The sequence below is a fragment of the Choristoneura fumiferana genome, chromosome 21 (assembly GCF_025370935.1).
Source record: "Choristoneura fumiferana chromosome 21, NRCan_CFum_1, whole genome shotgun sequence".
NCBI classification, from domain to species: Eukaryota; Metazoa; Arthropoda; class Insecta; order Lepidoptera; family Tortricidae; genus Choristoneura; species Choristoneura fumiferana.
In genome coordinates, this window is record NC_133492.1 from 13,260,934 (window position 1) to 13,287,505 (window position 26,572).

A 26,572-nucleotide genomic window follows, 5' to 3' on the forward strand; every position below is an offset into this window, starting at 1 on the left:
TTCGGAGACGCCATGGTAGTCAAACGTTGTAAGCTTACAGGAGTACGTAAAACGATTCTCGACTGCAAGGGCAACAAACGATGACTGACGCAGACAGATGTAAGGACGCTATAAAACAAAATCGCGTCGCTTCGCGTTTTGTTCTAAGCAGTATAAACACAAATTCGTTATTTTTTGTTAAAATAAGTTAATGTAAATTAATAATGCAACAACAATTATTGTAATGAGACGTAATATAGCGTAAACAAAATTAATAAGTGAAAATAAAATATATTTAAGTAATAAAACATGATATAAAATACAACTCGACGTTTAACGAAACGCCACGTGACAACTTTCACGTCTGACATGTCAAATTTTCGAATTTGTATGAAAACTAAAAAAAAATATATCTCATGAACCGCACATTTCCGCAACCTGAAAATTCGCAAAACGCTTCCTTTTTATGAGTACTATGTCCAAAAAAAAAAATGGACATTTAAATCGACGGTCCATAATGGAAAGTTTATCCCATTGAAAAGTACCAATGTTACAAAAAGGCAGTAACCTATATTTTTATCAAAACACCTCTTAAACTAAAACACCAGAGAGGTAAAGGGGTTCAGGCACCCTCCACATCCACGTACACCTCCATATAATAATAACAGAACTTGAGGTTGCTTCACCACCACATCGATCAATAGAAGGTACCCGTGAAAGATGGGGTAGGCTCCGAAACCACAATACCTACCTACAGCGTTACTTAAAGTTATAACCAGATTATTACGCTTACCGGCTTGTAGCCGTTTAAACACAATTGATGCATGTCCTCTTCCAAGTTCGGAAGATGTTCCCGAGCCCGGGTTCACGTCGTCGTCCGACGACTCCATGTGCCACGCGCGTTCCAGTGGTTCGTCCTCGTCGGACGTCCGGCTGTGTCCCGCCGCTTGCACGTGGGCTATCAACTTCCTGCCTGTGGCGTCTGCCCTCTGCCGCGGGCCGCCTGACCGCATAGGACAACCCGTCCCAGATGACCGACCGCTTTGTCGACATTTTCCGCAAATGTATTTGCGATATCGACACTCATCACCCCGATGATCCGACGCGCCACACACCCTGCAATCTGTTTTGTTGGTCCAGCCGCCATCTTGCCGGGCGCCGTTCCACCGCTGCGCGCGAGCGTCCGCCCGCGGGCCGGCGCTCGCGGTCCCACCGCGTGCAGCGCGCCAGCGCCGTCAGCCTCGCTAGGCTTGCCTTGCTCCTCCACCGCCGCCGCATCCCGCTCTGCCGCCTCCATGGCACATGCTAGCTTCACGGCTTCGGCGTAATTCAAGTCATCTTTCGCGAAAAGGCGTTGCCTTATTACATCGCACCGCAGTCCACACACCAGCTGATCACGCATATTATCTTCTAGTGCGTTCTTAAATTCGCAGTTTTTCGATAACTTCTTTAGTTCGGTAATATATGTCGATACACTTTCACCCATGATCTGCCTTTTGTAAGTTAAATCACTTGTTTCTTCGGGCTCGTCAAATTGCTTAACAATTCATAAGCCTCGTCCCCATTGTCGCGATTTAATGTAGGTAGCCACAATTCTTCTTGCACATCGTTTGCTTTAAAACACATTTCGGCCCGCTCCACGTATAACATCCAATTACACGTTGTTACATTAAAGTTTGTTAATTTTCCGAAAGGCATTTTCGACCAAAATTAATTGTATTTTGAGATAAACTTATTTTATTTGCACGCGCAAGTCGGTAGGCACTTAAATCCTCGTTAGCCACTGAGGTGTCACGAATGAAACGCGTCAGCTGTTGTAGCGGTATATTGACAACTGAACTTAAAACTAACTGCGATGCACGCACACATGCATACACCGCATATAGCACCCCGAGACGGAAGTGTAGAATTAAAACGGAAATGCACATAGTAAAAATAAAGCTGTAACATTGCCGTAATTTCTCCCACAACCCCATGTAACTTTTCATAGTCACTATCAAATTTTTTAGACGGTACAGATACTTCGCCTCGTTTTTCGTCAATGTATTTCATTTTGCTTAGTTTTACTACAGCTTTCTCCAGAATTGGTGATGCGGAGAGTTGGCATTCACTGCCATTTTCTTTCCTGCGCGTCTTCTTCGCCAGCATTGTAGCTCAGTTTGTGGAGTCAAATAATTTATCAAAGAATAAGACTGTTTCTGAGTAAATGACCTAGGTTTAGGTATATTAAAAAACTTCTATCTATGGTTGCATCATAATGTTTATATAAAAGTGTCGGCAAGCGAAACTTTAATGACATTCAAATTTCGAACATCTTAAAATAATGTTTGGTTGCGATAGTTTAATTAGTTGATTTGTAATTTCATTCAATAATAAAATTATTGTTACATTATTTTTTTGAATCTTGAATATTACAATCGATTTGAGAATCAAGATCGACTCACCCTGACTGTTTATGAATGAAAAAAACTATAACTGTTACTGTGCAGGTATATCTGTGTTATATATACATATTGTAGAAAATTTATGATACACATGTACTTAGACAAAATTATGTATGCGACTGTACATAATTAGGCATTATGTATCAGTCACATAAATAACTAATATGTGCGTAATCTAATCTCTACATAATAATTGATCAATAAGGACCAATCGAAAACGTTAATAAATAATAATACCTCTTCCTTAATGGCATCAAACATTTGTTTATTAATGCCGGTTTGGCATCAAGAAAAGAAAGCATTTTGTTTATTGTGTTTCTTGACGGAAGAATAAAAATTTTCCTCAAACAATTATAGGTCTTCGGACTTTGTTTTAAAATGCATAATGAAATCATTTTCTCCTTGTCGCTAAATCTCCTTCCTCTGAGTTTTTATTCACTGTGAGTAATTTGCATAGTAATGATTTTTTTAGCTAATGAGTTTATTTACCGTGATTCCGTGAATAAAATACATGAGAATTGTGACTAATTTTTTATGGGAATAAAATACCTTCCAAATGCTGCTATAACGTCTTTATATGTCGGCGATTCTCCTAGCCTAGCTTTAATATATTGTATATATCAATACACGCGTCCCCCATACAACAATTAGGCTCCCCTACAGAACGTGGCATGAGATTTCAGGGCGAAGGTTCGTACAAGTGGTTGGTTCAGGAATTACAGGCAGGCACTTCCCTGGGCCCGGGTGTTCAGGTGGCGCAGGTGGTTACAAAAAAAGTTTATTGAAATAAAATTCGGTTGAAAACCGTTACAGATTTAAATTTAAATTAGGTATAGGAACAGCGACACAGTCCATTACAAAACACTCTCCACACCCCAAAGGTTGATCGCGGAGTGTGGAACGTTGAGGAATGAGCTCAGGACTAACAGCTGACTTTCCTCTTTCTGGTCTCTAAAGTGATATCTCAAAGATGGACATGAGGTATTAGAGACGAAGCCGTCTTGGGCGTTGTGTCTACTTTCTCGACCAATTGTCTGCACAGACCAATCCTCCACTGACAGCGGCAAGAATGTTGGGATGGCCCTCTTGTGGCAGAGTATTATTCTGGGCGCTCTAGCTATGTTGATGCGTACCATGGCAAAGCGGTCCGTGTTTGAGTGGTTATCTCTAGGTAAGTAGTCGAGTAACCGTCTGTAACCAGGCCCGAGGCTGCCTGTACTGGCACGAACATGCGCGTCGTTTTAACTTACTTGGAAGCATACTTTTGGATGACAGTATTTTCAAACAAAGCACACCTGTGGCCACTGCCATACTGTGGCTTAATACCTGCGCGGCATTTTTGACCCTCATTTTTTTTAATTTTTAAGGGGTCTATATGCTCGTCGGTCAATTTGGGCAGAATGCGTAACTCCCCGTGCGACTTATCAGCTTGGTATACCCACTGAATGTGTTCCCACCTAACAGTTTTTTGATGGTTTTCATGCATATACTGCATTTCTTTGTTAAGCATATTATTTCTAACTCCTTTTAGTAAATGAGGGACATCGAATAGTGGGATTATATGTTGATCATTAATAATAATAATATCATCCCGCCAATCATTCCCATTTTTCATAAAAATAGCTTTAGCTTCTGAAATGAGACCCTTTTATAGTACTTGTATTTACCGTACTGTGGTCGCAGACAGTCGCTAGTATCCTTAAACCAGTAGCTTGCACTTTAGACACAACATTTTTTAATATTTCTTTTAATTTTGGTGCTTTTAATGCTTGCGTAAAATAATACGCCACTGGCTGTTTAAAGCTTTTTTTTATACCTTTAACCATAAAAACTAATACATGGTTAGCAAAATTTGCAGTTTTCTCAGCGTCACCGTAATTTTCGAACCCAACAAGATCATCTGTGTGAACATTAAAATGTAAATGTGGAGAAATTGACATTTCATCAAAGATCAATGTACACAGATCCTGTGGTAACGTTTTTGAAACTGTATTCTTTAATTCTTTGAATATTATTTCATGAATACCCGGAGATAATTTAATTTGAGCCAATAATGATTTTAGCACCTTTCTCGAAGGTAGGGTAAAATGTTTGCACAAAAGTTTACACGCTTTCGGGCTTTTTCTGAAAATCGAAAGAGATAATTTTTTTTCTTCTAATGTGAATGTAATGTGCCCTTTCTTCTTCTTTTTCCCTTCCTGAAATTGCATCCGGGTAAATAGTTTGGCAGATTCCGACATGTTCTGCGTTAATTTTTTAACTTTTAAGCGCAATCTACGAATTTCGTTGTCTTTCTGTCTGATTTTCTTAGCTCGACCTGTTTGATTTTGCTGCAGCAGATACTCGAACGTTTTATCTGAAATGTTTTAAGTAATATAAGTGATTCTGAGTGATAAATAGTAATCGGCGACTGGTAGAAACTTGTCGACAAAAGTATTACATGGATATGATTCTATTATTTCGTGCACAATTTATTTACCTATCAGCTCGTGCCCACGGCTTCGCTTGCGTTAAATTTAGGGTAACGTACATTTACTGTCTGCGATACTTTTTTCGTCTTATGATTTATTTTTCGGAGGATTACATGGAAATACGAAGACAGACGTTGTTTCGTACAAGTTGGTTGCGGACCTCGCGCTGCCGAAGCAGCTGCACGATGTGCCCTACGAATACATCCTTGCACTGCTGGACAGTCATTTTACTCCAAAGGTTTGTGTTTTTGGAGAGCGGTACCAGTTTTACGCGGCTACCCAGCAGTCGGGGGAGACGTACGCTCAATGGGCGGCGAGATTGCGCGGTTTGACGGCGAAGTGCGGCTTCCTCAACGTGGCGGAAGCTCTAAGGGACCTGTTTGTCATGGCAGGCAATGTTAGCTGAATCCGAGAGAGACAAGCTCTTTGCACAGGACCTTAAAAACCTGACTCTGGCTAAAGGTAAAGTTCCGACCAAAGCGACACTGACGCCGCGTCAGTGCGTTAGTAAACGCTGCGGCTCCGTCGCAGCGTCTCTGACGCTCTGTTGAATTCCGAAGGCGGCGACAGTAGCACTGCGGCCTCCAGTCAATTTGCGACCAGTGACCTAGACAGTCGAATTTTCTTGCGTTTACTGCGTACATATGTAATGAAATTTCTACACAGGGTAGCGGGTCGCTGCAGGTGAGGAATTAAACCAAGGTTTTGGTGCAACAAGATGTTTATTTGTAAGGATACTCACAATTATCCCGCTCCCATCAACCATACAAACACTGTGTATAATTTAAATCCTACTTCCTTATGAAAACTAAGGGTCGTGAATGCAATTGGCCAGTGATTTGTGATTACTTAACTATCTGTATAATCTAAATAAAGGTAACCCCTATACCTCGGCTCCGAAGCTGCCAAACCTGGCTGCAGGCCACTGTGGGCCACTCTAGGACGCCGCCTCGTGCTCGACGTCCCAGCGCCACCGACAGTAAACCACGCTGGGCAGGCCAACCAGCTCCACAGCCGCCAGGGCTCCTTGAAACACTTCTACACGAAGCCACAACAACCACACTTCAGCCCGTGTCTTAGCACCTCCGTGGAGGAAATGCAGACTTGCTTAGCGCCGCCTGGGTCACGCTGTCTACTCCACGAAGGCGCAAGACTTTGGACACCACAGCGATCACTCAATTCCGGAAGACACTACGTGAGTCGCTCCATGTCACACACACCACAATACCCCACAAAAACAGAAAATAATTCCCACTTAGGAACACAACTACTCTTCAACCATCCATCAAAATGGCTGCTCACCCAAAACGCGGCCTCATGCTCGTAGAGCTGTCACTGTTGCCATGTACGATTTTTTTTTGAAGGACATCACTAGTCAAAATCCAAATATTTATTTTCCAAAACCAACCATTAAGAGAAAATAATTATTTAATCCATATTCCTGTAAACGATCTACACAAACGGAGATTAATTTAAATGTCCTTAAGTCAAATGAAAAAACGCCGAATTATGAGATGGACAGAAAAAACATTGACTCGAAAACTCTTGCTGTCACCTGTCAAAATGACAACCTTACACATACGGTGAAACGATTATGAATCAAGCTATTGTGAAAGATTTGCAAAAAATATTTGAAGAAGAGGAAGAAGATGATGATCTGTTGCTTTTGTATTTACTGATGATGATAAATTTCGAGAATATTGTCTTTTTAACAAAAGACAATTTAATTTCATTTTGTTTCTAGTTTATGAAGAATTGACACCAAAAACTACAAGAAATTGTATAGGTCCTGAAGAGAAACTATTTTTAACACTGAGGTAAGTTGTTTATTCTTTATTAAGAAAATTTAAACTTAAAATCTATAGAAGCTAATCGTATGTTCCGTCATCTTCTGTAAGATCCATAATACGTATTAAGCTTAAGTCCGTAGCTTCAGGTTTAAATTCCATTTGTGATGCTTGTGATATAGGCGAGTACGCTCTGAAGTTATGTGGACAGCGTATTTTGATTTGTATGCGGAACGGCATCGGCTGATAGTTCGGGCGAATTAAGTTGAATAGCAGGTGTAGATGCTTCAACGTTCAACGATTCATACTTCACGAGAACGTCAAAAATTTACACATAAAAGCCGTATACAAAAAAATTGCCTTATATCGAATGATTGCCAAAAAAACTGTAGAATGACCAGGCTTCCAGGCTATAAAGTGAGAGAGACTGTAGAAAGGTACGAATTGGCCCTGTAGGTATTGCACAAACAAGTAGTCAATGATACTATCTTTACTCTGAGAGTATAATATGTTTAATATTTAATAACTACAGAATTTCTAATATACTTATTTCCAAAATACACTAAAAATTAACTAAAAATATACTAACTAAAATATTAGAACTACAAATGTTGAGAATAAGTTCTGGTACGCGTGTACCGCCAAATATTTGGGGAAGCTCCCAGCATTTTTTTCAGGTATGCGTGAAAACTTTCAGCTGTATTGGAAGTCCTTTGTGATCTCTGGAACACTGAGAATGTTTCAGGACGGATCTGAAAAATAATTTAAATTAAGCCAAAAAAGCAGATTTCAGCATCGGCTACGCACGCTTTCTAGCGCTGTTCTCTCTTAAGGGAAACTTCATCAAGGTTTGGAAAACTTATAATATTTGTTTGTTTTTGGCACTCACTCTATTCATCCAATAATCCCGGAAATAATGGTGGTATGCATGATTAAACGGAACTTCTAAAAACATTGCTGCGTCTGGCAGCGGCGCGCGTTCCGCCGGCAGCAGCGCCAGCGTCGTGTACAGACAGCCGCATGGGGACGTGCTCCTGCCTCCGGGCGCTTTACAAACGCCTGTTGACCTGATGACTTCATTTTTATACTACGATACGACTATAGCACCCCGTCCCCTACCTTAAACCTCCTCAACGGTTAATGGCATCGACTTGAAATTTGGTACAGAAATGTAGTTTGGAGGACAACAAAAAGTACAGTCAGCAAAAAAGCTTGCACTAATGGTGAAATTGTTAACAAAAACTATTTTTTGTTTAGAAACATTACAGACCAATAAAGATTCACTGTGTTACAACACATCAAACATGAACAAGTATTTACGTACCTGCAGGAAGTGAAAATAGCACCTCTGTAGTGGCGCGTCTGTCACCTCCCGCAAGGCACCTTGGAGCGCTGGCTCATAATCACTTATGACTGTTTCTGGCTCCGGGTTATGCAGATCTCGGTTAACTCTTTGTTTTGGCCCCTTTCTGAAGATGCTTCTTCCATTAAATTCATTATACGGTATTCAGGTTGTACTAAAGCATGAGATATGTATACGAAATCAGGAGTTAGACCCTCTAATATTGGTAAGAATCTATATCTTTTATCTATTTGGTTCTGTATATAGTTTAGCAGGCTGGGAACTTTTCTAATGTCTAAATTGCTGTTGTCAATTATTGATTTGATTTGTGCTAAGTAATATTCAGGGACATCATTATATTCGATCATACTGTTATACTCTGTGGTGCCATGCCAGATAAGTTGAAGTTTGTTGTGTTATCAGAAGTGTCTGGCAACTTCAACTTCTCAAGAATCGCTGGCAGTCCCTGAGACATGGTGGTGTACTTCTATTATTTCTTTGTAAGCTGATGACAAGCTCTCCTTTATAGTTGTTTTGTCTGTATAATGGAACTTTCCTAGCTCAGTGGACAATTTATCAATATTTTCTTGGTTCAAGAGACCAACTGACGTAAACTTGTCTAATGACCTAGTAATCCCTCCAACAAACAGTACAACAATGAACGTATCAGCCTTGTATACAACTGGCTCAGGATACACCACACCACTATCAGACACCTTAAGAGTGGCAGATGCTGATATGAACCTTTCTTCAGTAACAGTATTTAAGGAACTGTACTTATTGAACATTTGTTCTTATTACCCCTGCGTGCTGCTCGCTACTTAACCTCCTTCATGGCAACTTGATTTGCACAAACCTTTTCAGTCAATAATGAAAAGTCGTTCGTGTCACTCAATTTTCGAATAAAATTGACACGGATTTTTTTACTACTAAAATCAATCATTGCATTATCTATCAAAATATATGTATTTACAACAACTATAGGCTGAATCATGGAGCCTCCTGCTACGCGCAAAGGATCACTGAGCTTGTGCTTTACATTAATTTCCTCTGCAAGGGAAACAGATATCAGTGACACATTGGCACCCACTATCTATGAGAGCCTTGCAAATCCTGCGATTGAGCTCTATGGGCACAAACGTGTTCAGACTATTTTTCTCTACAGTACAAACGTCGGGAAAATCATTAGAAGAAATCGTATTGATTTGGAAACCATCAGTATTGGCTTGATTGACGCTTAATGGAATTGCCATTGCGAATTAATAGATTTAATAAAATGCTTGATAAATCTGCCGTCTTCAGTGATTCCTGCTTTTAAAGCTAACCTTTCTAGTTCATAATAAAATGACAGTAGCGGTTCCATTGGTTCCTGCTTTCTATAATAAAAAGACTGGGCATAGTTTTCTTGCGACGGGAATTGTTCTACCAATCTCTGCTTTATTAAATCATACGACTCCAATGTCGTAAAATTGGCCTTGTACCAAGACAACGCAGGCCCTTCTAAGTAGAGTGCGATTGCTACTCGCTTCTGTTCTGCGGACCAATTTTTAATAATTGCAATCGTTTCGAACTGGTGGATAAAATCGTCAAGCTTTTAAAATGATATATAATATATAGGAATGAGTTTTTCGTTTTATTTAATTTTTGTAATTTCCGGTGAAAAAATCACGCGATTTTGCAGCCATAGTTGGATGAATTGTCTCGAGATGTCGCTTTAACTTACTTGGAAGCATACTTTCGGATGACACACAGAGTACATTATTATAACTGAAATAGAGTTGTCACTCACGATCCTTGAATAGCGCCATTTAAATAGTTGTGTTCGAACTAAAAGCCCAATGTATAAATGCATAGCTATAGATAACCGTGCCTGATTTGGAAAGGCTGGATTTAGAACGATAAAAGAAGCACATTTTATCAAATATTTTTTCTAACTGATACGAGTTATATAATAAGAGATTTATACATACCTCTGTGGTATCCAGGGTTCCGGTTCGTGGTCATGTTGACCACGGATTGGGCCTGGTTTACCGGCTCTTATATTGAACCTTACTGGGCAGTCACTGTTGCCACATCTGTAGCTGACTGTTTGGCCCCGGTGTCGCCAGGCAGTGTAATAATACACTCCCGTTTGAATCCACTCTGCTTCGCCTCGAAATTTGGAGATAACGAATACTTCTATTATCGGAATTAGAATTGTCGTCGTGCACAACTGAAAACTGGCCTTTCGGAACGTTCTGTCCGTTTCCCAAAACATCCGTTCCCGTCACTAAATAAATAAAAAAATAAAAAATAAAATAAAAAGCCTTTTATTTCTTGCAGTCTTAAGGATAGTTAGCATTTTTATCTACTTACTATGTATTTATTGTGAATAGTGTTAGTGTACAACAGTTTATTTATACTTATTATAATGTTTTTTGTTACTATTGTTAATTTGTTGTATAATATTAAGTTTCTGCAAGAACCCCTCTACAGGTGAAGGCCTCCTCCAAAGCTAGCCAGCTCTCTCTTGATTGGGCTAATTGAAACCAATCAGGGTCCCCTGTCTTTATAATATCGTCTTCCCATCTTGAGTAGAGTTCCCCTTTTTTTGCTTCCCTTCTGGTCCATTCCATGTGGTTATTTTTTTGGTCCAACGTTGGTCTTGGAGACGTGCTACATGGCCAGCCCATTTCCATTTTAAAGCTAGGGCGTGTGATAAAGCATCGATGGACTTTGTGGTACTTCGTATCTTCGTGTGTCTTTATTACGGATTTGTCATACTTATTACGGATTATTTAGGAAAAGGTTCCCGTCACTACCTTTTCCTAAATAATCCGTTTCCCAAAAAATACGTTTGACAAGATATCCGTTTCCCAAAACACCCGTTTCCAAAACATCCGTTCCCGTCACCACCTTTAACAAAAAAAATAGCGTTGTTGATCCCGTATCAGTTTTCAATAATTATGGCAACCCTTTACCGCTAAGTCGAGCAAAATCTGTTATTTTGACCTTGGAGGCTTTCCACACCTCTAATGATTATGCAATTTTAAGTTTTTTTTTTTTTTATATTTTTAAGTTTATTTTTAAATTTTTAAGTTTTATGTTATTTTTTCCTTTTATTTTATATTTGCCTTGCGGCAAAGTTTTTTTAATAAATTATACTATACCGACCAAATTCTTTGTTGTTTAATTTATGCTGGCCTAACTAGGGTCTACGGGCACCTTAAGTGCTCTTGGGTCTTTAGTTTTCGCCGCAATACATACAAATACATGTGCTCATCACACAAAATGTCAAACAATAGGCTAGACAACTAAAAAAACTGTTTAGTCCGTCAGATAAGATTATTAAAAAATATTGTACACGTATTTTTTCTTTTGTTTGACAAACAAAAAATGACGAGAATACAGTGCTTAGAAGTTTTGAGTGACGTCACTATATGGTGCGATGTTTACCTTATAGTGCCGTCACAAGCCCCCACTCCGGAAGTTTGATGATCTATAACTGTCGATTTTTAATAATTTGATTAAACAAAAAATACGTGTCCCATATTTTTCCATAATCTAACAGACGGACTAAATAGAGTGATATATTTTTAACCCAGTCATCACGCCTATACATTGTTACCTGCAAGATACCCGATATTGGAAGCAACAGTCTTACTGAAGACTTGGCTCGCAAATTTAACTTTCATTTTCCCTATTTTATGGGGTAGGACATGATTGTCTGTAAGTTTTGGAACTAGGCGGATTCCTTTGTACCCTGGGTTCTCCTCGTGGAACAGTTTAATGTGGCACCACTTGGCTTTTTGAGTTTTTCCTGCCATGGTGTATTTTAAATTTTTGGTAAGAAGGTTGTTCCTTATTCCCTTCAAAAGGTGTAGTGGATCATAGAGTAGCACAATCTTTTCATTATTTATTATCATGACATTATCTCTTAATGTTTCGCCTCATCTTAAATACATTTCTTTAGCATAATCTACAAGGATTTTTATTGCATGTCTGTTATTTGTTTCCTGGTCGCAAACCGTTGCAACGAAATCCTGCCTTCTGGAGCTCTCTAATTACATTTCTAATTTGTTCCGCTAGTTCTGGACCTTTTGTGGCACCTGCTGAAAAAGTGTAGGATACCGGCTGCTTATAATTCTTCATTAGCCCTCTTATCAGAAAAACTTGAGCATGTTGTGCAAATATCGGCTTTGTAACGTTTCCGTCTGTTATAAAGCCAGTTATGTCTCTCCTTTCATTATAAGTAACATTTGGCTTTAACGACATGATTTATGCTCATTTTATAAAAAAATCGGGAATCAGTGTATGTAAGCCGTCACGAATCCGTGCATACGTCCGGCGTCGTCGACACACCCCGATAGACTGTCATACAACACTGGTGAAAATCACGCCGTGCGTAGACGCGGCGCGCCGAGGGGCAGTCACGGCGCACACGGCCGCGGCGCCGTGCCGTGGCGCCACCGTGCACGTCTACAAACTTTCATAGTGATCCATACAACACTGACGACCGTGCCTACACGCGGCGAATTAACCGTAGATTTTCACGGCGATAAACCGTGTGTGTATAAGAGGCCTTACGTCTACAGACATGACAATACAGTCTTTTTGATCTGATGAGAATTTGAGGCTAGTGAGGTATGTCCCTCCTCAGCCGCATGGATTCCGGAATAGCGGCTGGAATTTCTCGTATTGACGGGCGATGTGCCACTACGAGAGAATCCGCCAACTTTTCACGAAAATCACGATGCGTGATGTCAGGCATACCACGCCGTTTCAAAAAACTCAATAACAAAATCAGTGAAAGACATCATAGGGCATATCGTAGTCCTTGACAGATCCCGGTGCAGGACCCGAAAAGGTTTCGGGAACGCCACGAAAAGTGTCAAAGTCTGCTTGCCATTCGAAATCAGTAGGTATATCAATCAGTTGGTCGATGGCCTCGTCCATTGCACTCTCTATCGAATTTACAAGATTAGCATCTGGCTCCTCCAACTCTTCATCATCCGGAATACCTCTAGGTGTACCACCGGCGGCAGTGATTTCATTCAGATCAAACTCATCATCGTAATCTGAATCAAGCTCACTGCCGTCGTTTACCAATTCTTTAGTACGCCTTAGAGGCTTAGTCGTTTTCCCCGATGTGGACGGACGTTCGCCTACGTTCTCAGAAATAAACAGCGATCCTCCTTGCATACCGCTAGGCCCAGGTAGTGGCTGCTCCGCAGCATGAACACTAGCGGTACCGGATATGGAACCACTGTTTACTTCCGATTCAGGTGTACTAGAGGATGGGTTTCCAGCCACGGTATCCGGCAGCTGCAACTCACTCACCCATTTGCTCACATGATCATAATTATCGTTCAACATCTGATCCCCATCTTCCTCGTCTATTGAAATGTGTAACTTTCACATGCTTCACATTCTTCATTAACCAGTGGTGTAAAAAAATGTTTTCATATCTTTTACATGAGTCCTATATAATTCGTAGGAAACCTGAGACTGGGGTTTTTTTTTCCAAAAAGTCTTTATGCATAAACGTAATGTTAACGTCACTCGGTAAATACCGTCGTAAGGGAGCATGTTCTCTTTTATAGTGGGGCGCAAGGGGATGGAATTACTCTATATGTTGAGTGATGATGTTTCGATCATAAGTGAAAGTCTTTGTGTTTTCGGCGAGAATCGATTGGGTCTTTATCTGAAACTGAATTGTACAACACTTTATCATTTGACTTTTTAAACCCGAGTGTGGTAAAAAAAAATATTTTACACGCTTCTTTTCGTGTATCGTTTGTCTTATTTAAAGGTTCTTTTTGGTGCTCTAGCAGGCTGGCCAGTGTTTGTTCTTTTAGGTACAATACAACTACGGGTACAATGCACTGTATAAACAGTCTTCTTTCTGTCCACGTCTTATTCCAATAATTTTCATTCACGTTCTTTCGATCCTCATCCGTAAATAGACTAGAGCATTTTTTCCTACATTTAGAATCACATCCAGATTTTACTAAATATTGCATTCATTTTTGATCATTTTTTTCATATTTTCGTTCGGCAAGAGTATTGTTGTACTTTTTTCGTTTAGGGGCATTTAAGGTATGGTCATTTAATTATTCAACATTGGGTTCAGATAGATTAGTGTTTTCTCCATTATGGCTATTATCAATTACAGTTGAAAGATTAAATCAATAGTGTTTCTGCGTTTTAGTGTTACATTCTTATTTTGTTTGTAAATATCAGTTTTATCTGCTTCAATTGTATTCCTTCTATTAATGATACCTGTACTTTCAAATAATTTTGCATTAGACTCTCTATTGTTACTTTTGTTTCTTGTCTGGTTCGAGATGATTTCTTCTTCGGATTCATCGCTGTCAAATTCTGGAATGTAATCCTCATCTAGAACGGAATCGTCAGAGCCGAAGTCCTCGTTGTTAGTTGATGGTTGTTAGATAATGAATTGCGTACAAATACAATTTAAATAATAAAACAAACTTTAGGAAAAAAAAATATTTTCACTTTATTGGTGCCTCACACACTAAACATTTCTTAAAAAATCTAAATGTTATCAAATATAATATTCACTTATGTATTACTTATGAGTGATAATCACATCATTATTTTTCTACAACAATTGCTAAGTAACTAGTCTAGTGGGTCATACAGATTTTTGTTGTTACGCGAATCTTCTGTGGACATGACGAAAGTTAGAACATGGAAGGGAAGTACCTTAAATATTGTAGATAGATAATTTTACTGAGAGACTTCATTTTGATTTTAAAAACAATTTTAATTGCATTTAAAGTTTTTTTAATAATTGCCTATCTGAACCGGGAATCCAACCTGCCAAATGGTAAATAAAAGCGCACCCATTTTACTACACCGATCGAAAGGCTCAATCAGAAGGATTTTTTTTCCAAGTAACATTGCATCTTAAATTAAAGCATGACCATGAAATAATACATTTACAATATCAAGAAATGAATACGCCCTGTAAAGCTAATATTTTAGTTAAAAATCTGTAGCACTCTCCTGTGGACAATATCCTTTTAAATCGACCTACCTAGTGGTCGCTAATACTTAATAATTATTATAATAAAGGGGGCGCTGCTTAATCTAGCACATTTTTTTATTACTTTCTTCATTAAATATATTAGCGAATAAATAAAAGACATTTAATACGTAAACTTGTAGAAACGTCAACAGCGTGCAGAAAAACCGCGATGTCCGGGTTTTCCAATGTCGTCCTTTTATTCACAACTATTCATAGTCAGTTACAGGTTGATTTATTTATTCTTATTCTCCCTTTTGGTTATAATAGTTTCGGTAACGTTAGCTTCTGATGCGACTACCTGTACAAACCCATCACAAATTTCCGCTCGAGATGGTTTCTAAGGCTGCTTTCCTTTTTGTCGCCGAGTTGGAGAAATATTTACAACATGCGCTAGCAGAAGCAGCGCGACATTTGTAGTCGTCTCCGGGTCGTCTTCTAAAATAAAAATAAAATAGCTTACATGAACAAAATTTTATATACATATATGAGGGGCAAACGAGGAGACGTGTCACCTGATGGAGAGCGATCACCGTCGCCCATGGACACCCGCAACACGAGGGAAATCACAGGTGCGTTGCCGACCCTTTTGGGATTTGGTAGGCTCGTTTTTAAAGATCCCTAAATTGTAACGCCCCGGGAATGTTACCGCAGTAAGCTAATTCCAGATCTTCGTCGTGCGAGGAAAGAAGTTTTTGCCAATCATCAAGATGGTGAGGATGGAAGGCACTTGAGGTATCCCATCTTAGGCAGGTTGGCAACGCATCTGCAATACCCCCGGTGTTGCAGATGTTTATGGGCGGTGGTGATCTCTTACCATCAGGAGACCCACTTGCTCGCTTGCCATCCAGTCGAATAAAGAAAGCATTTATTCGAATTTTAATTAGCTATTTTTTGTCTGTATACCATTTTACAAAATTGAAGAAACAATGCGAATTTAGCGGTCCTTGACACAAACTCGCGGTAAGCGACTAGAACTTAACAAAGCTTACCATTTATAAGTCCAATAATGTTATTTATCGCCGTCAACTTCTTTATTGCGTATTTTTATCACTTTTTTCTTTGCATACTCGACGATTTCTTCCCTCTTTACCAAGGAAAATAAGGAATTTTCTTTTCCAGGATATTGCCGGCAAAAATCACCCATAAGCTGTAAAAAAAAATGCAAAATATTTATTTGATAAACAGTGCTCAGAACATTAAACGATGTCTGAGCCAACAAGCGACATTGAAATAGCTGTTATATTCCACACAGCTGGGTTTCATTTTAGAAATCACGTGTGACAAGATCGTTTTTTTTTTTTTATTTTTTTTTTCGGACGGACTGTTGCTGTTAGCCTCAGACGGCTTTTACAGCTTACCGGAGAGAGGGCGAGCAACCAGATGGGCTGCTCAGCAAGTGGGTGGTTTAAACTTAGCATGCCAAAGGGTGCTCCTATTGAGCCGACCTCGGACTTTGGACGCTAAGGGAGAGTTGCAAGCAATCGGATTTTTATGCTACGTCGTTTCGGAAGGACTACGTTAGTCTCGACTGAGAAGAAACGACAAGAAACTCAGTCGGGTTGAGGTCTGATTGGAGAAAACCTACCCGGGACATGCCGGTAGCGGTTGGAATAGTGGGGTCGCCCACGTGTGGTGTTCTGTGGGGGACGGCGTCGTCGCCTCCTCCGGAGGGGGCGGTGCGGTGAGTTCAGAAAGCTAGTGTCGCCCTGTGATGTTCTTGGGCATCTGCTATCTATGTCGGATCGAGCTTGGTTAGTGACGGTGATATCGTCGTCGGGGTCCGTCAAGATCGTGTGATAGGATATGCTAATACGAGTAACCTAACCAGCAAGAAGTTGGTCAAATGTAAAAACCCGCATTCAAATCGGTCCATCCGTTTAAGAGCTACAGTGCCACACACACACAAACACACACACACACACACACACACACACACACACACACACACACACACACACACACACACACACACACACACACACACACACACACACACACACACACACACACACACGCACACGCACAACGGCGGGCTTAGAGACACATAGCGGTCAAATTTATAACAACCCTCTTTTTGCGTCGGGGGTTAAAAATACTGTTATTTAAATGAGTGAGTATTAAATATTTACCAATGTATATCCCTCTGATTGTTTTAATGCGGGAAACTTCTTAAAGTTATCAGCTATGGTGCCTTTTCCAGACTGAAAACATTCATCACGGCGGCCTGCCGTTTCTTTCCATTTTTCTTCTACGGTTTTCCAAGGGTCAACATTGTTTCTTAACCAAGTTATATCTTCATTTAAATTTGCTGTTAATTGAAAGTTAGTTCACCAATAGTTACATACAATTTTTATTATTTAAGAGTTACTAAAATCTGTTATACTAAAGATGCTGCTACTAAAACGAAAAAATTAATTGATTATATTCTTAATAGCTGCAAAGTTTACAGAATTCACACAGACGGCCTGCATTTGACAAGCAATCTGGCTGCAAAAATGGAGTTTGCAAGCAGTTTTTGTGCAATTGATATAACTACTGCATGGAAACTCCTGACCGACTGCGCAGTCCACTTGCTGTCCGCGTGCACTTCCAACAGCTGTAGATTACAGCTTGAATGCAGACCGTCAGTCTTTGCCTTGTTTGCTCACCATCGTCCTTGATTTCATCGACTGTCAGTGTTGCTGTCGGTGAGGAAGAGATATTTAGAAGACGACCGTGAAATTGAGCAACTGGCGGACCGGCGACGACCGGCGAGTTCTCCCTTTTCCCGTAGTTTACGTCTACGATTGATATATGATTCATACAACTTGCCACTTGCATTTTTTAGCTATAGTATCTACAACAGATGCATAGGCGTAATAAAAGACGAGCACACTTTCCTTTGGAAATATTTCCACTATCTCTGTGGCTATTGTTTGAAATTCTTCGCTACGGATTTGTTTTTTTGGATGTTTCTCCAGTATCTGATGAATAACCAATTGTGCAATTTTCCGTCTAGATCCCTCTTTTAGCAGCTCTTTATCAATTTCTCCTTCCTTTAAAATAGCTCGTCCATCTAGGCTTTCCTAAAAGTGAGTACAAATATAATAAAAATAATGTAAGGTAAGTACTTCCGTTTTTTTAAGTCTTTTCATTCAAGTGCTTTGAAGGCTAAGGCCAGCTTCCTTGAGAACCTTGCACATTTTCCCAACAAGCGTTTTCGAAAAAATCGACAGACAGACGGACAGACATGGCGAAACTTGTTGACAACGGAACCCTGAAAATGAACAAAAAGCTGGAAATAACAAAAGATGAAAAGATGAAATGGAAACAAAAAAATATACTCAACATTTATTTATTATAAGTATTTCACAATAACTACTACAAAAAAGATATGCAAATAAATTATTACAAAAGGCTAGTATTATGTTAAATTGGTACCGCCAGATTAAACAGTGTAATTAACTTAGAATCGTGGCTAACTCATAGGCTCATAATATCTTCCTTTTCTAACATTATTTTTACAAGAGCACAGAATAAGAAATAGTACAATGATAGTAAAGTTATGTTTATGTCTATGTCTGTTCAGGATATTGGTAGATCGAAGGTCTCTTCAATTAGGCGTCTTATTTTATGATTTTTTATACTTTTATTACGTACAAAATTTATAACAAATGGTTATTAAATGGTGTTGCTTGACCGGGCTCTTAAATGCATCTGCGCGAGCGGCGCTGTGTGGCGAGCTCGGGATGGAAGCACGGTGTAGCACGGTGTAGCACGGTGTCTTGCTGTGTCCGTAACATGCTCCCGCGCCTTGAAAGCCCAAGCTTTCAAGAATTGTGTTGAAGCTCGTCGCTGCTGGCATCAAGTAAAGGGCAGATCTTGGAGATGGCGCGTCTGCAAACGCCCTTGCTGGTCCGAATGTCGGCAACTCGACAAAGACCGTCTGTACCAGTGTGTAACTCGACGATACGCCCGAGTGGCCAGGTCATTGGGGGGCCCTGGGTTTCCTTAATTAGCACGAGCTGCCCTGGCTTGAGTGGCGGTTGCCGTACACGCCATTTGGTCCGCTGCTGTAACTCAGCTATATATTCTTGGCTCCATCGATACCAAAACTGCTGGCGAGCCTGCTCTATTTTTGCAAATCTATGCAATTGGTTTCGATTAGCTTCGCTGAGGTCTGGAGCTGGTAGCGATGTCATCGGTCTTCCGATAAGGAAATGCCCTGGGGACAAGGGGGACAGGTCGTGAGGATCGGATGATAAAGGGTACAGAGGACGCGAGTTGAGAATAGCCTCAACTTGCGTAAACACTGTAGCGAGCTCCTCACTTGTAAAATGCAAATTACCAACTATGCGTTTAATATGATATTTAGCCGATTTTACGGCTCCCTCGACTAAACCCGAAAAATTCGGCGAATAAGCAGGTGAAAATCTGAATTGGATGCCTTCGTTTGCGAAAGTATCTGACACCGAGTTGCAGGAGTCACTAATCACCATACCTATTTCTTTGTTAGCTCCAACGAAATTTCGTCCGTTGTCGGAAAAGATTTCGCGAGGCTTACCTCTCCTAGCAATAAAACGTCTTAAAGCTAAAATGAAACATTGAGTGCTCAAGTCAGTTGCCAATTCTAAATGAACTGCTTTTGTTTTAAAACAACACATAATGCACAAGAAAGCCTTAATGAGTTGAGCACCTCGACCCTTTTTATTAACAATGTAAAATGGCCCGGCGTAGTCAATACCTACGACTTCGAATGGGAAGCCTGGCGTCACGCGTTGAGCCGGCAGGTTCCCCATTATTTGAGTCGCAACTGCTCCTCTCAAGCGTTTACATAAAATGCAATTTTTATAAATCCTTCTTACTAATAACCTACCACCAATTATCCAATATAATTCACGAACACTTGAGTGAAGCAATTGCGGCCCGGCATGCTTTAATTGTTTATGAAAATCTTCGACTATTAATTTGCTTAAACTATGCTTACTGTCTAAAATAATAGGATGCCGCTTCTCGTAATTATAAGATGAATTCAATAATCGACCGCCAACGAGCATTATATGGTTTTCATTAAGAAAAGGATCTAAGGATAATATTTTAGATTTTTTGTCTATTGTCAGCTGGTTAATTAATGAATTAATTTCGTTAGGAAAAGATTGCAACTGTGATATTTTTACGAGCTGAATATCAGCTGATTGCAGCTCCGACACGCTTAACGGCCCGCTAAGTCTCGGTGTGTTTTTTCGACAGTTATTAGAGAATCTAAAAATATAGGCGACTGTCCTTCTCAGTCGATTAAAACTGGAGTAATTTTCAATTCGAATTACGCTTGGATCCGAATTAACACACGAGAAAACCTTTGTTGTCAACTTAATTTCAGGAATATCTACAACAATTTGTGAATCAACTGATAAATCAGGAGAAGGCCAATCAGACTCGTCACACTGTAAGAACTGCGGCCCGGTCCACCATAACTCAGCTAACGCTACTTGGTCGGGTAACACCCCGCGCGACGACAAGTCAGCTGGGTTATGGGAAGACGGTACATACCTCCACTCAGCGCCGCGTGACAAGTCTGTTATTTCACACACTCTATGCGAAACAAAAGTTTTTAACTTACACTTATTTACCTTGTAAATATCTATCCACGCCAATACAATTTTTGAATCAGTCAAAAAATAAACCTTATCAAATTTACACCTTAATGATTTAATTGTCTTGTCATACAAACGACTGGCGAGTAATGCACCGCATAACTCGAGGCGCGGCACGGTAGTGGGCTTGAGCGGCGCGACGCGAGCCTTAGCACAGATCAGCTGTACTGATTTGTTTTGAGTATTGTTGCCTACCGAGCGAATGTAAATACAAGCCGAGAATGCTTTTAAAGATGCATCGGAAAAACAATGAACTTGCAATTCATCAGCGTGTGGAGATAAAATATAACGATTAATTTCGAAATTGCACAATGGACCAAGACCTTGCACTATTTGAAACCACTTATTTTTTAATTTTGGGGGAACTTCATCGTCCCAATCAAATTTTAAAGTCCAAAGCATTTGTAACATAATTTTTAATGTTATTGTACATAAACTTAAGAGACCTAACGGGTCGAATATACTCGCGGTCGTAGATAATATAGTGCGTTTGGTGCATTTTATACTAGGGTCACAATTTGAGTCCTTTGAGCAATTTATCAATAGCTTATCAGTCGCTGGATTCCAATGAATACCTAACGCTGTGCAATTATTGTTAAACTCGACACTTGACTGGTTATTAAAGTTACTTACATCATCGAACAGATAAGTACAATTTGATTTTATTTTTCTTAGGTGCATTTTTGCATTATTTAAGGCTTGCGACACGGAATCTAATATATATTTTAAATGCTCAGGACTGTCACATCCGGTCACTAGGTCATCGACAAACATATCGCGCTCGATTATTGTTTTTATTTCAATATCTTTACACTGTTTAGCAATTTCGTACAAGCATCTAATGCTCAAGAATGGAGCGGACGACGTACCGTACGTGACAGTATTGAGTTGTAAATACCGTATGGGATCCGTACAATTCTCTCGCCATAGAATGACTTGCAAATACCGATCCTTTTTATCGATTAATATCTGCCTATACATTTTCTCAATATCTCCGACTAGTACATAAGGGTGCTGTCGAAAACGGACAAGAATTGAAAAAATGTCATCCTGTATAGTGGGCCCAACCATTAAAATGTCATTCAAAGAAAGACCTGAAGTGGTTTTGCTAGAACCATCAAAAACAACACGGCATTTGGTTGTTGAACTTTTCTCTTTGAATACAGGGTGATGCGGTAAATAATTAGCCACCTCAGGTTTTTCTATCTCCGACAAGTGACCTAAATTTTCATATTCTTGAATAAATTCGCAATATTGTCTTTTCACGTGAGGTTGCCGCTCGAATCTTTTTTCTAAATAATTAAATCTTTTGAGGGCTATATGAAAGGAATCTCCTAGATTTTCAGGTTCATCCTTCAACGGCAAACTCACGCAAAATCTACCGTCAGGTAACTGGTAGGTATTTTCAATAAAATGAGCTTCGCACGCTTCTTCCTCTTCGCTCCATTTCTCCTTTTGCGGTAACTCTTCCAACTGCCAAAACCTTTCTAGTTGAACCCTAATATCGTGACTAAAATTGCAATGAATTTGGGTGGAGTCCAATAATTGTTTAGTGTTATATATTGGAGTTGGACCCACAACAAGCCAACCGAAATGAGAGTTTTGTAATAGTGGTTTATTTTTTCCTAATACAACCTGACCTTGAATGATAAGCTCCCAAAAAACGTCAGCTCCTAGTAGTAAATCTACTTTAGAAGGACGATAAAAATCGCGATCGGCTAATTTTAAATTTTTGGGAATATCAAATAATGAAATGTCGACCTGTTCAGAAGGCAAGTTGCTGGCAATTTGTTCTATTACGAAACAAGTCACTGACCTTTTAATTGTTTTATTGGTCGATTGTATATTTATTTTACATCTATTTACCGCAGTAAATGAAATATTATTTATCCCCGTCACGTCAACGGGTTTGGACTCTTGCGTTGGAAGTCCTAATCTTTGTTGTAAAGATTTAGTAATAAAAGAGGATTGACTTCCACAATCAAGTAAAGCTCGTACGCTATGGCATCGATTAGATTCCATATCCACAATGTCTACCAATGCTGTCGACAACAAGACTTGCGTTGCTGCACAGGAAGATAAGGACACGGGACAAGCGTTGTTCTTTAATTTATCTTCACAATTTTGTGACTCACTAGCCTGGAAGGTACTAGCTACTGGTTTATTGTTATTTACATAATTTCTATGTAACAAAACATTATGTTTTCGTCCGCACGTACTACACGGATACAAGCGGCATTGAAATGAACGATGACCACCTCGGAAGCAATTTGGACAAACCTTTAATTTGAAAATTTCAGTGCTTCTCATTTCAGGACTCATGTCGAGAAATTTACTACATGTATGTATACGGTGATCGCCTTTACATAACAAGCAAGAAATTTTAGAAGGTAAGTTGGTAGCCTTTGCGTTCGAAGCAGAGGCAACGAAAGACCTTTGAACTTTATCTAATTTTTTATTTATTTTTTCAGGTTTCTCATCGCGTGTGCTGCTTCGAAACAAAGACTCCAGGACGCCGGCCCTGCTAATAAGGAACCCTGTGAATTCTTTTAATTGCGGCGAGTCCCGCAAATTATTTTTATATTCCTCCCATTTTATTAATGAGACCGGATCAAGCTTGGAAGCGAAAATAAAAACAATTAGCGTGTCCCACTGCTGAGTGGGCTCGTCCAGACTATCTAGCGCTCGCAAATTCTTGTGAATGTGATCACTCAAGTGCCTTAGGCTTATATGCGACTCTTTCGAAATTGGCTCAATATTTAATAAAGATTGCAAATGATTACTAATAAGCTGCTTTTTATTATCGTATCTGTCACATATAAGCTGCCACGCGATTGCATAATTCGCTGCAGTTAATTCTAAGGAGTTAATAACAATCGCTGCGCTTCCTTGGAGGGAAGTTCTCAAATAGTGAAATTTACTTATTTCGTTTAAAGAAGAATTTTCATGAACAATTGATTTATATGTATCTCTAAACTCTAACCATTTACTGTAATTCCCATCAAAAGAAGGCAGCTGTATTTGAGGCAATTTCACACTAAATTGACAATTAGAAGTATCTTTGTTATCATCAGCATCAGAAAAAATTTGTTTATTTTGCTCAATAAATTCTTGCGAAGAATTAATCAACTCGAAAAAATCGTTTTCAATATCGACATGCTCTGAAAGCTGGTTTGAGTCGTCAGTTAAAGACTCAATTTTATCTCTCAATAAATCAAAATCATTAAAGGCATTTTCAAATCTCGATAAACGCAAACTTAATTCGTTGACATGTTTAGTAGTAACACTCCGATATTTCTTGAATTCATTGAGCTTATTTCTGAAATTTGTGACTTTAGTCTTTACAGCACTTCTTTTTCTTAATAACTCCTTCAACTCGACTTCAGACATTTAAAGTACCACAATTAAAATTTAGTAAAAGATTTATAAATACCGTAATATTTCGGCAAACCTGGTTCAGAATCTCATCTAGGTAATTACGTCGCCGTAATTAATCAGCGGTCATGCGAGAGGTGCGTGATCCGAAGGCTCGCAGAGCGCCACGCGGCTGCGCGAGCGGCGCAAACCGGTTTGACTCCTGGAATGTTCGGCGAGTGCAATCAATGCCTATGCAATATTAATTATAATTGGGACTAATCTGTTTTACTGAAATACTCGTACTATATGGATGAAGTATTTAGCTGTTAAAAGATGATTGATACTTGAAGACGGCCTTTGCAGAAGTTCAAAGTCAAGCTATAAATACCTTAATTAATAGGATTAGCTTATTTAGCCTGAATAAATATGTATTCAATAAATAAATTTTATGCAATAGGTGTAGACCTCGAAGAAAATTGGCAATGATAGATGCACGTGCCAAGCGGAACTCGCACAGTACCTACTCAATTGAGACTTTTCTGCGGAAAGGAAGTTTAGAAAATGATAGAAAAGGAACGGGCACTCCCCTGATGATGTGATGTTGCTCCTCAGGATGGCTTAGACGCTGCTCCGCACCAACGGACGCTCGAGACCTCGTGGTTTACAGGTTAGGTTTCTTGTGTGTGACCTCACGCGTCCGCGCAAGGTCCTGTCACGGTCGCCAAAAATGTTCAGGATAGTGGTAGATCGAAGGTCTCTTCAATTAGGCGTCTTATTTTTATGATTTTTTATACTTTTATTACGTACAAAATTTATAACAAATGGTTATTAAATGGTGTTGCTTGACCGGGCTCTTAAATGCATCTGCGCGAGCGGCGCTGTGTGGCGAGCTCGGGATGGAAGCACGGTGTAGCACGGTGTAGCACGGTGTCTTGCTGTGTCCGTAACAATGTCTAATAAATAAAATAATACAAATAAAATTTAAACCGCTGAAGAAACTGAAAAGCAAAAGATAATAAACCTTTGTTGTAGTACCTTAATCTACAATTGTAGGTAACTGTTTGATTGAAGTCTGTGACTCAGCACTAGCCAGGAGGAGTGGACCTATAGTGTCTACTGTCTGCTGATGGGCTTCTATACTACTCTTGGCTCGTGCTGAGGCAACGACTTTAATCTGGTACCTAGAACAACTAAACAAAAAACAAAAAAAGTTTATTATTTTTTGCTTATCAGTTTTTTCGGCGCTTTAATTATTTTTTTTGTTAAAAAGTTTTTATTTTATATTTTTCCCGCCCTTGGAGTAATTCACATTTATATAATACCAACTACAAGGTATAACCTATCCAATAAAAAAAGAATTATCAAAATCGAACCACTGTAAAAAGTTATGCCTGGTCATACATTACAATCAGTGACTGAGCAATAAATCATCCCCATGTTTTAATACCCTTAAGATAGGATTTTTGTTACAAATTTATATGAGACCACCCGTGGGGTATACGCTTTCCAATAAAAGAAGAATTATCGAAATCGGACTACTTTGTAAAAAGTTGTGTGGTCATACATAAAAAAAAAATTATATACGCCTCCTTCGTTTTTTTTTCGTCGGTTAAAAATATGATGAATAGACCTTTATGCCTTTGCTCTTGTGTGAGGGTTTTCACAGATGCGAATTATCGCTAGATGGCGTGAGTATCGTGTGGTCCGTTTGACGTTTGCTTGCGATTGGTTAAAAAACTAAATGAGCCAACGCGAGCAAATGTCAAACGTCAAACGGCCCTCACGATACTTAGGCCATATAATAATAATAATATATATTATTATAATAATATATATTTTTAAAACAGAAGGTTTTCACAGAGGCGAAATATCGCTAGATTTTTTGTATAATTTAAAAGTGAAAAACTCCAAACTCAACCAATAACCAAACCAAACAGCATCAGCAAAGCAAATCAAATTATGTGATTTTCTGTATAATTTAAAGTGAAAAACTCCAAACTCAACAATAACAAACCAAACAGCATCAGCAAAGCAAATCAAAATTATGTGATTTTCTGTGTGTGCGCGAAGTGCGATTCATTCGACTAAATGTTATTTAAAATTGATATTGGTCCACTCAATTGTGTTGTAGAAAAAGCTTATTTCTGTAATGGAAGAAAAAGAAAAAGCGTTATTGGTATAACCAATGGTAGTATTAGGTAAATAACAGTAATTAGTAGGGGATTCGCGCTGTCATTAGAAATATTAGAAGGAAACGCATATGCAGTCATACGTCAAGGCAACCTGATTCTACTAAGATTTATAAATTCTAAACCAAGTTTAATTTTATATGTTCCTATTGGCGTTCAGGAGAAGCTTGATGGCAACAATGCAATTGTGCCTCTTAAAAAGGATGTGTTAACAAACAAACGCAACAACATAATAAGCCGCCTGACGAAACAGATGGGATATAAACAAAGGTATGCAGTAGGAACAACGACTTAAAACCAACCAAAAGCAGCTAACTGGTGTGACTTAATTTCCTGC

At 39.3% G+C, this 26,572-nt stretch overlaps 1 protein-coding gene and 1 long non-coding RNA gene across 4 annotated transcripts; one reads left to right on the top strand and one right to left on the bottom strand.

The window, feature by feature from the left end:
* Positions 1–1,545: 1,545 nt before the first annotated feature.
* LOC141439830 (uncharacterized) lies at positions 1,546–11,181 on the top strand. Its single transcript, XR_012452646.1, has 2 exons — positions 1,546–6,089; positions 6,639–11,181. It is a non-coding gene; the product is annotated as an uncharacterized lncRNA (long non-coding RNA).
* A 755-nt stretch (positions 11,182–11,936) lies between these two features.
* LOC141439829 (uncharacterized) lies at positions 11,937–26,009 on the bottom strand. 3 transcript variants are annotated; one of them, XR_012452645.1, is made up of 2 exons: positions 20,666–20,708; positions 11,937–19,260 (listed from the first exon to the last, which is right to left on the bottom strand). XR_012452645.1 is itself a non-coding variant. In XM_074104211.1 (2 exons), exon 2 carries the CDS (start codon positions 13,376–13,378, stop codon positions 12,806–12,808), a length of 573 nt encoding a protein of 190 aa, XP_073960312.1. In that variant the 5' UTR covers positions 13,379–19,260; positions 24,141–26,009; the 3' UTR covers positions 11,937–12,805. The 3 variants fall into 3 exon arrangements, 2 of the variants coding, with proteins under 2 accessions (XP_073960312.1, XP_073960311.1); XM_074104211.1 differs by lacking the exon at positions 20,666–20,708 and adding an exon at positions 24,141–26,009; XM_074104210.1 differs by lacking the exon at positions 20,666–20,708 and adding an exon at positions 24,123–26,009.
* Between the last annotated feature and the right edge of the window lie 563 nt (positions 26,010–26,572).

What these genes read in the sequence shown, in the direction of transcription:
- LOC141439829 (XM_074104211.1), bottom strand. Translation starts at nt 13,378, where the DNA reads ATGTTGAACGATAATTATGATCATGTGAGCAAATGGGTGAGTGAGTTG.